We start from the raw sequence: 15473 nt of genomic DNA, 5'->3' as shown, positions 1-15473 counted from the left end.
AGGTGGATAGGAGCCCTACAGAGGGACAGGAGTCCTTCAGGTGGATAGGAGCCCTTCAGAAGGACAGGAGTCATTCAGAGGGAGAGGAGTTCTTCAGGGGGACAGGAGTCCTTCAAGTGGACAGGAGTCCTTCAGGGGGACAGGAGTCCTTCAGATGGATAGGAGTCATTCAGGTGGACAGGAGTCCTTCAGGTGGATAGGAGTTCCTTAGGGGGACAGGAGTCTTTCAGGTGGATAGGAGTCCTTCAGGGGGATAGGAGTCTTTCAGAGGGAGAGGAGTTCTTCAGGGAGACAGGAGTCCTTCAGGTGGACAGGAGTCCTTCAGGGGGAGAGGAGTCCTACAGGGGGACAGGAGTCCTTCGGGGGGACAGGAGTCCTACAGAGGGACAGGAGTCCTTCATGTGGATAGGAGTCCTTCATGTGGATAGGAGTCCTTCAGATGGATATGAGTCCTTCAGGGGGATAGGGGTCCTTCAGGGGGAGAGGAGCCCTTCATGGGGACAAGAGTCCTTCAGAAGGTGTAGTGCACACACTCACCTAGAAATGAGTCCTTCAGAGGGATAGGAGTCCTTCAGAGGGATAGGAGTCCTTCAGGGGGATAGGAGTCCTTCAGGGGGGTGTAGTGCACACACTCACCTTGAAATGAGTCCTTAAGGGGGACAGGAGTCCTTCAGGGGGAGAGGAGTTCTACAGAGGGACAGGAGTCCTTCAGGTGGATAGGAGTCATTCAGAGGGAAAGAAGTCCTTCAGGGGGGACAGGAGTACTTCAGGTGGATAGGAGTCCTTCAAGGGGGCAGGAGTCCTTCAAGGGGGCAGGAGTCCTTCAGGGGGACAGGAGTCCTTCAGGTGGATAGGAGTCCTTCAAAGGGACAGGAGTCCTTCAGGTGGATAGGAGTCTTTCAGGGGGACAGGAGTACTTCAGGGGGACAGGAGTCCTTCAGGGGGGACAGGAGTCCTTCAGGGGGTCAGGAGTCCTTCAGGTGGATAGGAGTCATTCAGGGGGACAGGAGTCCTTCAGGGGGATAGGAGTCATTCAGGGGGACAGGAGTCATTCAGGGGGACAGGAGTCCTTCGGGGGGATAGGAGCCCTTCAGGTGGACAGGAGTCCTTCAGGTGGACAGGAGTCCTTCAGGTGGACAGGAGTCCTTCAGGGGGATAGGAGTCATTCAGGGGGACAGGAATCATTCAGGGGGACAGGAGTCCTTCAGGGGGATAGAAGTCCTTCAGGGGGACAGGAGTCATTCAGGGGGACAGGAGTCCTTCAGGGGGGCAGGAGTCCTTCAGATGGATAGGAGTCATTCAGGGGGACAGGAGTCCTTCAGGGGGACAGGAGTCCTTCAGGGGGATAGGAGTCCTTCAGGGGGATAGGAGTCCTTCAGGGGGACAGGAGTCCTTCAGGGGGACAGGAGTCCTACAGAGGGACAGGAGTCCTTCAGGTGGATAGGAGCCCTACAGAGGGACAGGAGTCCTTCAGGTGGATAGGAGCCCTTCAGAAGGACAGGAGTCATTCAGGGGGACAGGAGTCCTTCAAATGGAGAGGAGTTCTTCAGGGGGACAGGAGTCCTTCGGGTGGATAGGAGTCCTTCAGGGGGAGAGGAGCCCTTCAGGTGGACAGGAGTCCTTTAGGTGGACAGGAGTCCTTCAGGGGGATAGGAGTCCTTCGGGTGGACAGGAGTCCTTCATGTGGACAGGAGTCCTTCAGGTGGACAGGAGTCCTTCAGGGGGACAGGAGTCCTTCAGATGGATAGGAGTCATTCAGGTGGACAGGAGTCCTTCAGGTGGATAGGAGTTCCTTAGGGGGACAGGAGTCCTTCAAGTGGATAGGAGTCCTTCAGGGGGAGAGGAGCCCTTCAGGAGGACAGGAGTCCTTCAGAGGGAGAGGAGTTCTTCAGGGGGATATGAATCCTTCAGCTGGATAGGAGTCCTTCAGGGGGAGAGGAGCCCTTCAGGTGGACAGGAGTCCTTCAGGTGGACAGGAGTCCTTCAGGGGGATAGGAGTCCTTCAGGTGGACAGGAGTCCTTCAGGGGGACAGGAGTCCTTCAGATGGATAGGAGTCATTCAGGTGGACAGGAGTCCTTCAGGTGGATAGGAGTTCCTTAGGGGGACAGGAGTCTTTCCGGTGGATAGGAGTCCTTCAGGGGGAGAGGAGCCCTTCAGGTGGACAGGAGTCCTTCAGGTGGACAGGAGTCCTTCGGGGGATAGGAGTCCTTCAGGGGGATAGAAGTCATTCAGGGGAACAGGAATCCTTCAGGCGGACAGGAGTCCTTCAGGGGGACAGGAGTCCTTCAGATGGATAGGAGTCATTCAGGGGGACAGGAGTCCTTCAGGGGGACAGGAGTCCTACAGAGGGACAGGAGTCCTTCAGGTGGATAGGAGGGGGACAGGAGTCCTTCAGGGGGACAGGAGTCCTACAGAGGGACAGGAGTCCTTCAGGTGGATAGGAGCCCTACAGAGGGACAGGAGTCCTTCAGGTGGATAGGAGCCCTTCAGACAGGAGTCATTCAGGGGGACAGGAGTCCTTCAGGGGACAGGAGTCCTTCAGGGGGATAGGAGTCATTCAGGGGGACAGGAGTCATTCAGGGGGACAGGAATCCTTCAGGGGGACAGGAGTCCTTCAGGGGGACAGGAGTCCTTCAGATGGATAGGAGTCATTCAGGGGGACAGGAGTTCTTCAGGGGGACAGGAGTCCTTCAGGTGGACAGGAGTCCTTCAGGGGGACAGGAGTCCTTCAGGGGGACAGGAGTACTACAGAGGGACAGGAGTCCTTCGTGTGGATAGGAGTCCTTCAGATGGATATGAGTCCTTCGGGGGGATAGGAGTCCTTCAGAGGGAGAGGAGTTGTTCAGGGGAACAGGAGTCCTTCAGGTGGACAGGAGTCCTTCAGGGGGAGAGGAGTCCTTCAGGGGGACAGGAGTCCTTCAGGGGGACAGGAGTCCTACAGAGGGACAGGAGTCCTTCATGTGGATAGGAGTCCTTCAGATGGATATGAGTCCTTCAGGGGATAGGAGTCCTTCAGGGGGAGAGGAGCCCTTCAGGGGAACAAGAGTCCTTCAGAAGGTGTAGTGCACACACTCACCTTGAAATGAGTCCTTCAGAGGGATAGGAGTCCTTCAGGTGGATAGGAGTCCTTCAGGTGGATAGGAGTCCTTCAGGGGGTGTAGTGCACACACTCACCTTGAAATGAGTCCTTAAGGGGGACAGGAGTCCTTCAGGGGGAGAGGAGTCCTACAGAGGGACAGGAGTCCTTCAGGTGGATAGGAGTCATTCAGAGGGAAAGAAGTCCTTCAGGGGGACAGGAGTCCTTCAGGTGGATAGGAGTCCTTCGAGGGGGCAGGAGTCCTTCAAGGGGGCAGGAGTCCTTCAGGGGGACAGGAGTCCTTCAGGTGGATAGGAGTCCTTCAAGGGGACAGGAGTCCTTCAGGTGGATAGGAGTCTTTCAGGGGGACAGGAGTACTTCAGGGGGACAGGAGTCCTTCAGGGGGGACAGGAGTCCTTCAGGGGGACAGGAGTCCTTCGGGTGGATAGGAGTCATTCAGGGGGACAGGAGTCCTTCAGGGGACAGGAGTCCTTCAGGGGGACAGGAGTCCTTCAGGTGGATAGGAGTCATTCAGGAGGACAGGAGTCCTTCAGGGGATAGGAGTCCTTTAGGGGGATAGGAGTCCTTCAGGGGGATAGGAGTCCTACAGAGGGACAGGAGTCCTTCAGGGGGATAGGAGTCCTTCAGGGGTATAGGAGTCCTACAGAGGGACAGGAGTCCTGCAGAGGGACAGGAGTCCTTCAGGGGGACAGGAGTCCTTCAGGTGGGACAGGAGTCCTACAAAGGGACAGGAGTCCTTCAGGTGGATAGGAGGGGGACAGGAGTCCTTCAGGGGGACAGGAGTCCTGCAGAGGGACAGGAGTCCTTCAGGGGGACAGGAGTCCTTCAAGAGGGCAGGAGTCCTTCAGGTGGACTGGAGTCCTTCAGGAGGACAGGAGTCCTTCAGGGGGACAGGAGTCCTGCAGAGGGACAGGAGTCCTTCAGGGGGACAGGAGTCCTTCAAGAGGGCAGGAGTCCTTCAGGTGGACTGGAGTCCTTCAGGAGGAGAGGAGTCCTTCAGGGGGACAGGATTTCAATCTACTGGGATTGATGCCGGCAGCAAACTAAGACGAGGCCTAACCTCTACTCCCAAAAAGCCCATATTTTGAAGCATTGGAAAATATTTTTCTAACACCAAAACTGTCTCCTTTGCTAGCCTTTCGAGGAAACCCCTTAGATGAAAGCTTGCCATCCATCTCAGGTAAAGAATGCCTTATTTCAAGTGGTTTACGCCTCCCTCCGCCTAAGTGAAAGAGGCAGAATCTACCACTTGCTTATGGTGCCTGTAAGAGCAAAATCCACCAAGTCAAAGTGTATCTTGTAATCTTTTTATAAAATGGACTCACAGATCACATGTTCAGAATCCGCAGAGCCTGGACATCTTGATTGCCCCTGTGGCTCTTGAACTTTCAAGGTGAAGGCTCCTCTTGTTCATGCTGGTGTTTTGCGTGAGAAGATCTAAGTCATTAGCTACACTTTTAAAGAATGTTTCTGCCCCTCAAAAACAATGACATCCAAATGCCCCTCATTGGCATGTGCTGGCTCCCAGGCTAAGGAGCTCCTACGGTTGTGAAGATTGCGTTCTGGGATGATGGTGTCTTGGTAAGGGCACTGAATGGGGATTTCCGTAAAGGATGGGGTCTAAAGGTGGCCTGCCTTGACCATGGCTGCTCACCACCAAGGAACTTAGCCAAGCAAGACATCTGCGGAGCTTTGTCCGCCCGACACAGGAGAAAAGCTGGCAAGGCAGGAGTGTGGTGCCAGCCACTGTGTCAGTGTTACTGCATGGCACAGAGCTGTCCTGGAAGGGTGGACAGGTTCAGGGCTCTGTTTCCAGGGAACATTCTTTCTCTTGTAATAACCCGCTGCATGCGTTTACACCACACTGATGTTTTCTTCTTTAAACATATCTAGAGAGTTTTGGTGTAATTGGGTCCGATCTGTTTTTATTCGGCACAGTCAGGTGAAGTGGCAGCTTTTTCGCCAAGTCTGCGGTTTCTATCCAATTACATTTTTTCTGAGACAGTTATCCACACCCTAAATCGCAAAGACAACACAATGTTCATTTACACAGAAAGTGCTTACCTGTGTCACTAGCCCCTCCGCACATCCTTTCAGGTTGGAAGGAATGCCCAACAGGGGCACCCAGAGGGAGGAGAGAAAACTGCAAATTTTGCAATTTTATATAGCGCGGACATAGCCCAAAGGCATCAGAGTGCTCTACAACTGTAGCAGGATACAGGGTTTAACACGTTACAGTTACAATAATTAAATTGAGACATTAACATAGGTAGCTGCAACCAGGATAGATGCAGCAGATTAGTGAATGGTTGAACACTGTTTAAGCAACATTTAAGAAGGTCACATTATGGGGGTAGTTCATATCTTGTTGGAGAGAGTACTTAAGTCTGGTCGAGGATGATTAACCAAGGTGTCTGACAAAAAAGGAAGTGCTTGAGGGCACTTTTTGAAGGAGGCTATGCATGGTGTACGGTTGAAGGAGGGAGGTAAGGAGTTTCTTCCAGATTCTTGTGGCACTACCAGAGAATGACTGGCTCATGTATAATTCTCGACTGAAGGTGGGGGGGTTCAAGGAGTAGGGATTGAGCATTTCTGGAACCCCTATTTGAGCTACAGATTTTCAGTTTCTCACTTATATCGTAGGGCAAAGAGGAATGCAGTGCTCTGTGGGTAATGCAGGTGGTTTTGAATTGGGCCTATGCTTCAGTAGGAAGCCATTGGAGGGCTAGAAGGGCAGGGGAAATGTGGGCAAATTTCTTGAGACCTAAAACGAAGCACGCTGCTGCATGTAGTGTTGCTCTCACCAGCATATTCAGTAGAACATACCTGCTCTGACAACACTGCCTTTCACCTCTCTCTTCCATTGAGCTTGAGCTTTTGCATATACAACCTCTTGGACTTAGGGTAATCCAGGAGCAGGCTGTGTGCATTCCTACCATAGCGGCACCCTGCACAGGATCAAGTGAGCAGTGTCCACCATTCACCGCCCTTCGAGCCACTCCGATTTAACTTTCTTTGACACATTTCTATAACATCTGAGTTGGGTTCTGCAGGTGGCATCAGTGTCTGGGCAGTGAGAGAGCAGCAGTGGGAGTGAGGTGCACATGATGCTGCAGCGTTTCAGTAACATCGGAGCTAGGTTCTGCATGTGGCATCAGTGTCTGGTCAGTAAGAGACCAGCAATGGAAGCGAGGTGAACACGATGTTGCAATGGTACAGAAGAGACTCTTAATAGGCAGTGTGCCCCCGTGGTAACGTGCAGATGGCAGTGTGTACGTGTAGTGTGTGCATGTGTTTGTGTACAGGAGTCTATGTGTTCTCGTGTGCCTGTATGTGTGCTTTAGACTGTGAGTGTCTGAGCATGTTCCATGTGTACGTATGTGCATGTGTACTTTTGTGTAGCTGCATGTGCGGCAATGGGGCATTTGTGTGTGGTTGCCTGTGGGTCTGTGTGTGCAGGGGCATAGCTTCAGTGGGGGATTTGTGGTGCTACACCCACCTAATGAACATATTATTTCATAAATAGTTGGGTATAGGAGCTTTCAGTCGGGTTTGATAAGGCATCTGCTGAGTTTCACTTGGGATTTTTAAATACTCACTCAGACAAAAACACACACACATGCACTCTCATCTCTGTTATGTGGGTCTTAATACATGGCTATTTAGCAAAATACTGGTTTAAGTATCCCTCACAATCCGCACTCCTTTCGCTTTCCAGTGGCCTTTAAGCCCCCCTCATGCACTACTTCTCATATATGCCAACATGATTGTCGGAAAATCTTAAACTCACACCCCCCTCAGTCTTACTGACCAAGCTACTCCCCTATCTGTGTGTGCATCAAAGTAGTTGTCCCTACGCGTAAGTAGTCATGTGTGCATGAGTTTGTCCTAAGCATGTTTGTCTAATCACTTTCTGTGAGGGCACTGCTGAGTTGTATTTGTATCTGAGTGCACATGTGTAGATGCGTGTCCAAGATGGGCATGCTTCTTTGTGTATACGTCTGTGCATCTGAGCATGTGCATGGCTTGTCTATTTACACATACATGCATATGTGAGCGCCCGAGCGCATGCTTGCCTGTGGAGCGTGTATCATAAGGCAATTATATAGTAGTGTAGTGCTTAATTTGAGCTGGTGGTTTCCAGTGCTTAGCACCGACACTTGTTAGCTTCAGCACTTATAACAGCTCCCACATGGTGGCGCTGTTTGCCTAATTTAGAGATGAGCACAACAACAGGTGTTTAATAACTCAATATACATTAAAATGACTAGCACTTGCTGCCCAAGCAATTATTCTAATTGTGGTGGCCTGTAATTGTCTGAAATTTCACACTTGTAGGTGTGAGATGGTTAGTACTGGTTTTGGCACTGTCACAGGCAGCACTAGCAGGGGCAATGGGTGGTGCAAGCTGCAGTGACCTCCTTTCAAGGGCCATAGCACATTTTATTTTTATTTTTCAAATTAAGCAGTGGTGTATGAATGTGCCGTGGTACAGTCGCTCCTTACCTTGGGCGTGCTGGGCATCATCACCTCCTTCAGCATGGAATTCTTACTGCCAACAGAGAAGGGGACAGAAAAGAAAGCGTCAGTTTATACCTGCGGCTTACCCGTTCAAGGGCTGTACCCTGTACTTCCCTCACCCCTTCCTGTCCGACATCCTTCAGCTCATGTAGGAGTCTGAAACATTTACCGCTCACCATCCTTATTGCACAAAGAGAGCAACAAGCGCTGGAGCTGATTCGGTGTCTGGACAAAAGGGGCAGTCTACATGGAAGGAGAATCCTATTTCACTATCTTATGATATTTGTACATGTCTTTTTGTTTACTTTGCTTATGTCAATTATTTTACTGGCGTGGTGACACCAGATCCACAATATTTGGGATGAAGGATCTCCGCAGTAACATTCGCGACACTGCGACTCCTGATAAGATCTGTGACATGCAGCAGCGCAAAGGATATGTCAAAGGCCTTGATAAGGTCACAAAGCTACGATGTGACATTCCAATAACCTGATTATGTATATGTTAGGAATATTTTATTCTGTACAATGAGCCCAGAAAAATATAAAAGAAAGATGCAATTTAAGTAATCGAAAATATGTATGACATGCAGAGAATGTTATAAGGGGACATTTTCTATTAAACGAGCTCTGAATTATTGAGCATGAATTTTTACCTTGTTGGGAATTTTAAATTTAGCATTCTGTGAATATGATATGACCATATAATTAAAATTCTTTTTTTTCACTTTCACTTTAAACGTCTTGGAGATTTATCCATAATTTTGGTGAAATTACAAGTCATGAAATCATTTCAAGGTTTGGAAGCCCATTTCTTATGGAATAGTCTACAGAATTGCCAAGAACATCCAGTCTGACCATTCTAAAGAGATTGCTGCTGAAAGTTTAGCAATAAGTACAATGTAAATTTCAGAGGTATGGTCTAAAACGTGTTTGCATTCCAACAAAATGTATATAGAATATGTCATTTTAAGTTGTACAGACATTTCCCAAGACATTGTCATGCAACTTTCTATGTAAACTTCCACTGCCAATTTCAATGACATTTGAAGGGAAAAAATGGTTTCGATCCATGTGCTTTTCAGAACAATTTCTAAATTGTTATGCAAATAAAACAACATCTCCATGAACAAAGGACTTTAATTCCATGGACGTTTCTAGAAATTCAGAAACTGCAAAGCATTTACTGCAGAATTTTCAGGAAAACTATTCAAAGAATTCTAATTTTATAGGAATTGTACAAAACAATAATAAAATATGTTTTACATATATCAACATGTTCATAGAAAGGAAAATGAAATGTACATATAATGTATAAAGTCCGTAATACTGAGGCCTACCCATTCTAGCTTGCTGAATTAATCAGCTGGCAGAAATAACAACACTTATAAATAGTAGCAATCTTGTATAAATCCTTTCAGAGGGAATCGGCGTGCCATGTCACTATTTGTTATAAACAGTAAGGTAGCAACATGTGGTTAAGCAAATAGCATGCCACTAAACTCCACAGTGACTAACAATACCCCAATCTGTATGGTTGGGGTACTTTACCCAACATATTGCGGATCAACAATGGCTAGCTTTCTAAGCCCCTGAAGAAAGGGGAGTAGATATCTCCTCTAATGAAGCACCACCACAGAGTGACTAATGTAACACAATATTATAAGGAGTAAAAAGGAGAAGAAAAGCTCAAAATATACTTGGCATACAGGCAAAAATCAAGTCAAAACATGTCAAATTAGTTCATCGTTTTTCTATGTGGTGCTATTATCCGTATAAGCAGACTACAATTCAAAAGCATCAACTCAATACACTAAATTCCCCCACATTTACGTAAGTACGTAAGTATGTATGTGCTTTGGGGGGATGGCGTTTGCCCTGTGCGTTTTGCAAAAATGAACTCACTTGCACCCTAAAAGTGAAAGAACACAGGTGGGGCTTTGACAGTATCCGGAAGTTGTGATAAATACCGCTGTATTATTGTCTCTTAACAATACCCTAACCAGTGATGCCATGGACAAGCAATGCTGTGTTCCGATGAATGCTGTGATGTGCAAGACAGAGAATGATGGGAACCATGCAAGGATTAATCGTCTATGACAAGACTTAACTTCCGGTGTAATGTAATCAGAATTCTGCTGCCCACGCATTTTGCAGGCCTTTTCTACTGTTACCTACTCAGGAACTTATTTTGGGCTGAGAAAGTTAAAACTCCAGCCTCCCTACGAGAAATCAGACCTCTAAACCCTTTCCAAAGGCGGCATTCACTTCTCAAGTTGGACTGTTTGTTACTGGTAGTCACACATAATTGGTTGCATTACACCCACAAGGCTGCCACAAGCAAATTAGCACATGGACTCCAAAAGAGCTCAAACCACAACAAAGCAGAATCCTCAACAGAAGGACCCTTTGCCCCTTAGCATCATCTGGCTCCTAAAAAACTTCATATTGCTCTAACATAATTGATCTCAGCCCAAAAAGATAGCCACATAGCCCCAAAAGGTTTAGCCCATCACAGGTCCATGTATAGCCACCAACATATGCCCCACAAATAGATGTAAATGGACCCTGTCTAAGCCTCCAACCAATTCTCACATAGCTCACAACACTCTCCAATAGTCCAAGAGACCATGGGAACACTCTCCAATAGTCCATGGCACTGCATCCCAAGATCTTGATACCCTCAAACAGCTCTAAGAGTCAGTTGCGCAGCCCACAAAATACAATATGGTTCTAAAATATTATCACATATCACTAACAGACATACATCTCTTCATGCAACTCACACAGTCTCAACATTCCTACACAGCCCCAACAGACTCTTTCAGACTCTTTCATAGTCTCAGCTGACATTGCCAGATTCCCCAATTGACACAACCAGAACATATCTTAATTTATCCCCAGTATTCACTCACCCAAAAAAGACATTCCCACAGCCCTAACAAACACAGAGTTGACAGTCGTACCAGACATTCACATAACCTAAAAAACACACACAGCCCCAAAAGACCCTCTCGTAGTCCGCCATTAACTTGTTATTTGTACCATTTTGCACACAGTATAAAAAAGAAAGCAACTGCGTGTCGTCCATTTTGTTTTGGCAGTACTGGTTTGAAAACAACTTGCAAAGGCGGACTACTTAAAATATTGAATGAGAAAGAAAGCACAGTGAAAATAACATTTACTGAAACAAGAATAGTGCTTTAGAATACCATTAATATAAAATAACAAATAAAAAAATGTGAATGGGGCATTCAGGCCCCGATCCCTTGTTTGTTAATGTATTTATTTATTTATGAATGCAGTTATTCAGCCCACTTGTTACCCAAAGGCAGAGTGCTTTGCTTAAAAAGTGACAAGATACGGATAAATACGCTACATAAGCTTTACATAAGAATAAGTTAAATGAAAATAAATGAGATAGTTTAAAGCAATTGAGCCAGCCAAAAAATGAGGGTGAAAACAATAAGTAACTCGAGGGAGTGAGCCACCCGCATCCAAGACAAGACAAGGCAAACAGAGTCTCATTGAATGAAAACCAATAATGAAAAAGTTAAGGGACAGGATGTACGAAATGACACGGTGCATCCCATTGGTCAGTACGAATTACCCAGTAGTCTCAGGAGAGGGAAGAGGCGAAGGGTGTTAATGCAGGAAAAGAGATTCTAGCATGGAGAAATAGTGAGAAGACAAAGATTCGGCAGTGTGGAGTAGGGGAGTCATTTGTCATAGGACAGAAGGCACTGCACTGAAAGGACAAGTAGGAAGGGAGGGTTCAAAGGTCAGAGAGAGCCCTCGAGAGTTTTTTCGAAGTGCATGGTGGATGGAGCCCAGGAAAAAGCCAGCCAAGGAGTAATCGGGTGAAAAAGAGTCAGAATTAAAAATATCTATGGAAGACAAGAGCTTTCATTTCAGCCTGGAAAGTACTCGTGAAGTAGTGGTTCCTATGCCTGGGGTCAGAAAGTATGAAAAGAGGAATTTGCCCTATATTATAATTGTAAAGGCCAAACAAGCATTGGCAAAGCAAATAGGTCTGGCCTTGCAAGTTGACGTGGTCTTTTTTTGGTGTTCTTTTATTGTAAAAGAATGCTGAAGAAATAAAAAAGCTACTATGCAAATGTGGGGACCATAAGCTTAAAATCAAAATTTGAAATAAAAAAAAACATAATTCAAATTGAACTGAGTGCTCTAGCCGGAAGATGTACCTACAACAATAGAACTCCGTTTCAGTTTTAAAGGACAGCACATGAAAATCTAATTATTATTGGAGCAAAGATTAGGTACTATTGGTACTTAACACACAAGAATAATTAAAACAATTAATAAAAATGGACAAAGAATGAAACGAAATCTGCGTATGTGATGGGCAAAATGCTTTCATTCACTGTACAAGAGAGCCAGTAGCTGCAGTGGTTGGCCCACTGCCCCATGCTGTGATGAGCGGAAGCGAAACATGAATGACAGTTGAACAGACCAATGGGTGAAGAGGAGTGACCCAAAACTCCCCTATTTATGTATGTATGTATATATGCGTGTGTGTATATATATATACGTGTGTATACATATACACACACACATATATCAATTCATGTGTGTGTGTGCATTTTTATATGTATTATTTTAATTGCAGGGGCTGTCTACAGGGCAGACCTAAAAGGCATTTGATTTTAAGGATACAATCTTTCCGGTGAGTAAATAAGTAGTAGCTGGGCACAAGTCGGGGATACACACAGGTACAAGGCGTCCACCCACTCTTTTCACAGGGTGAAAGCTGTCCACCCTGCCAAGTTTTGGGCCCCAAAGAATTATGCAGGACTTGTCCCGGTGTCATTTTCAGACACCGGGTCACATTCAGCAGTGCCTGCACTTTGTCTGCTTTTGATTCCCAGCAGCAACGTGCAGGCAAGGAAGGAACTTTTTGGCACCTCCAGCTGGGTCGAAGTTAAGGGGCCATCAGGCCTCCTTTTATTCGAATATCCTGACTGGAGGCGGCCTGGAGCCTCACATTTAAATGTAAATGCCATGGAAGTGAAAGAAAGGCACACAGCTTGTTATCTCTTCACAAGTACTTAAGAGAGGCAGCTTTTGCCTTTGTTCAGTCCCTGTGTATAATAGATGCATGCACTGTAAGAATGTCAGGTGTATTGATGTGTCCCAGTATTCATACAAATAATTTCAATAGCATTATTTTGTTTCTTTTTTAGCGCTATGAAACCCACTGTGGGGTGTCAGAGCTCTTTACGTAACATACACATTACTATCTACATAAAATAAAAGTCTGTCTTCTGCGTGTTAGATGAAGTGCTTTGCAGGAGACACATTTACCTTCTCTACTAGCAAGTGCATTATCCAGCAGAGTTATCTCACCATTATTACTATTCCCTGAGATTTACTGGGCACCTTCACAGGAGATGCCTTAACCCAAACACATTTTCTTAAATGTAGGCTTTGCAATCAATTAAGCATAATAGATCTACTATCATGTTTCTCCTTGTTGCCAACATCTTTGTGTCAGTGTTTTAAAAAAATAAATGTATTAGTTGAGGCCCAGATTTTGCGTCTGGATTGCGCCACTTTTTTGGCACAATCCCAATGCCAAATCTAATTTGTTAAATCTCATAATGCACCTAAATGTACTCATGGTATACCTGATAAACATATGTGTGAGGTCCTAATATCTGATGTCACTTCCTGTGATGTCACATGCAATGTTGCGCGTCATGACATCATGCGCTATGATGACATGTGTCATAATTTCCCTTGCATATTGCTTATCTGGTTAATCCCTCCACTTCATTTTTTTAGTACTTGTGCCCTGAGTAGTAGGCCATAAGAAAAGTGATTAAGGATTTATTTTTAGTCAGCATTTTACGAGTTATTTAGGTTCTCTTCACTTCAAGAGAGAACATGTGGTGTTAGAGGCCGGGCAAAATTACATAATTGTCTGATGTGTCTAAAGTGCCAAGCAGTTTGGTCTACACTACAGAACTTCTTAGCAAACTCGGACAGAGCACTGTGGGCAGAATCGAAAAAACCCACGCTAAACAAAATTGATAGGAAGAGGAAACATCTGTGAAATCGCATCTTTTCTGTCTCACAGCGTCAGACAGAAAGGCTGCCGCCAATGACGATTGATGTGAAAAAGAATTTGTTAATTTGCCCACTATTCTGTCAAACGCCCTGAAATGTAATGTACACACACATCCCCCGGGCCTCGCAGATGCTACAGATTTAATAAGGCCTCCCCCTCCCCGCCTCCTAAAAGCCCTCCATATATTTGAAACAACTGCATATTAAAGTCCAACATCCCATACCGGACGGCAGCGTAATTTTTCGGCTTATTAAAGTAATCTTTCTCATGTAGATTCCCGGGCTAACACGCAGCAAACCGAATTAAGAAATAAATGATTTGGCCGTGATTCGATTTGTCACTCGCCACGCGGCACCTGCGGCGGTCTGGTGGTGGCCTGCACTTGTAGGAACATTGCACGGGCATGGCGACACCTCGCGAGCCCATGGGAAGGTGATGGATGGATGGGTGGGCGCGGGATTGTGCTTAATAACAGCATTTGTATGCAGGCCCACACCCCAGCGGAGGATAAGGGATCGGGAGCCAGGAAGTATTACAACGCCTGGCTAAACAGATGCTGACAATGGAACAGGACCTATCAAACAGGATCTAAGCTTCCGAGGCTTAGGGGCCCCGGTCTGAGCTCCCTGGCACTGCACTAGTCCGGGGTCCCCGACCCAAGTGCGCCAATGTAGGGCGCATCCAGACATTGATTGCATGAGGCTGCTCTCTTCTCCAGCCCGAAGACAGGAGATGTGACAAAAATCCAGCCGCTGTCATGTTCGCTTATTCAAGTGGCTCTCAGGGCCCCGGTGTGGGGCCGCGGCAGGGAGAAATTGAATTTAGCCGGCTGTAATCTGCCTTGAATTGGCAGATGGCCGGGTGTTATGAAATCAGGAGGGATGGAGAAGGTGTTTTACCCCCAAGGGCTCGTCCCCGTGTTATCGCTGCCTCCTGTAGAGACGTGGCTAAATAGGAAATTATTGAGCATGATTGAGTCTCGGATATGAAAAAGTGAATGTCCGTAGAGAGGGGGCGATAGCAAAGGCCTGGAGGCAGAGTTTGACTTGCTCTAGGTACAGAGCTATTGCTAAGCTGGACTTTCAAGTGATCCAAAGTGTGAATGACTCGTAAACCCTCTGAAAGCCTGGCAGAGTATCTCATTGCTCATGCGGCAACTGCTAGGGCTGTCTGCTCCACTAGGCCACGACAAACTAACCTATTTGGAAATCAGAAAAAATCCTGACAGGCAGTGACTTTGAAAGGCTGGACCCTGGTACCACAATAAGGCTTAGATACAATCATCCATGGGGCGATGAACGAGAACGGTTAATCATTTCTTTGTGGCTACTCTTGAGCCCATTACCAATGCTTTTAGTTTCACATTCTGTAATGGCATCATCCAGGCCATCCTCCGGTCTGAGGGTGATATTGGAGCCGGTTCATGCTTGGTTGAGAAAAGAACAACGGGAGCACGGCACTACTCTTCCAGATAATACTGTTAGTAACGTTGGTACCATTTACAATGCCAACCTTGCAGGCCGCTACTTGCTACTACGTTCTTGGTACCATTAACAAGATTCAGCCTCAGCTCACTTGGGATTCCTAACGGAACGTGGTCCAGGCTGTAATTCCCTGTCACCTGATCTATAGGAACAAACTCTACAAAGTTTAGTAATTGTCCTTGCAGCAATGTGGCTTAACGGCTAGAGCGACCGACTTTTAAGGTTTGAGTCTGGCCAGAGACTCAAACATCCTGTGATTCTGGGCAATTCAATTAATCTC

The 15473-nt window shown here is 46.7% G+C and overlaps 1 protein-coding gene across 6 annotated transcripts in view; it reads right to left on the bottom strand.

The window, feature by feature from the left end:
* RNF220 (ring finger protein 220) overlaps window positions 1-15473 on the bottom strand; it is a 1024387-nt gene that overhangs the window by 286687 nt on the left and 722227 nt on the right. For all 6 annotated transcript variants that reach the window (XM_078671729.1, XM_078671730.1, XM_078671731.1 and 3 more), the window contains one exon: window positions 7605-7650. In XM_078671729.1, coding sequence (XP_078527855.1) covers window positions 7605-7650 — 46 coding nt within the window. The remainder of the gene's footprint in view (window positions 1-7604; window positions 7651-15473) is intronic.

Source organism: Lissotriton helveticus, chromosome 1_2 (assembly GCF_964261635.1).
Source record: "Lissotriton helveticus chromosome 1_2, aLisHel1.1, whole genome shotgun sequence".
Classification (NCBI taxonomy): Eukaryota; Metazoa; Chordata; class Amphibia; order Caudata; family Salamandridae; genus Lissotriton; species Lissotriton helveticus.
Note: the sequence above shows the minus strand (reverse complement) of the source record. Positions and strands in the feature narration are given on the sequence as shown.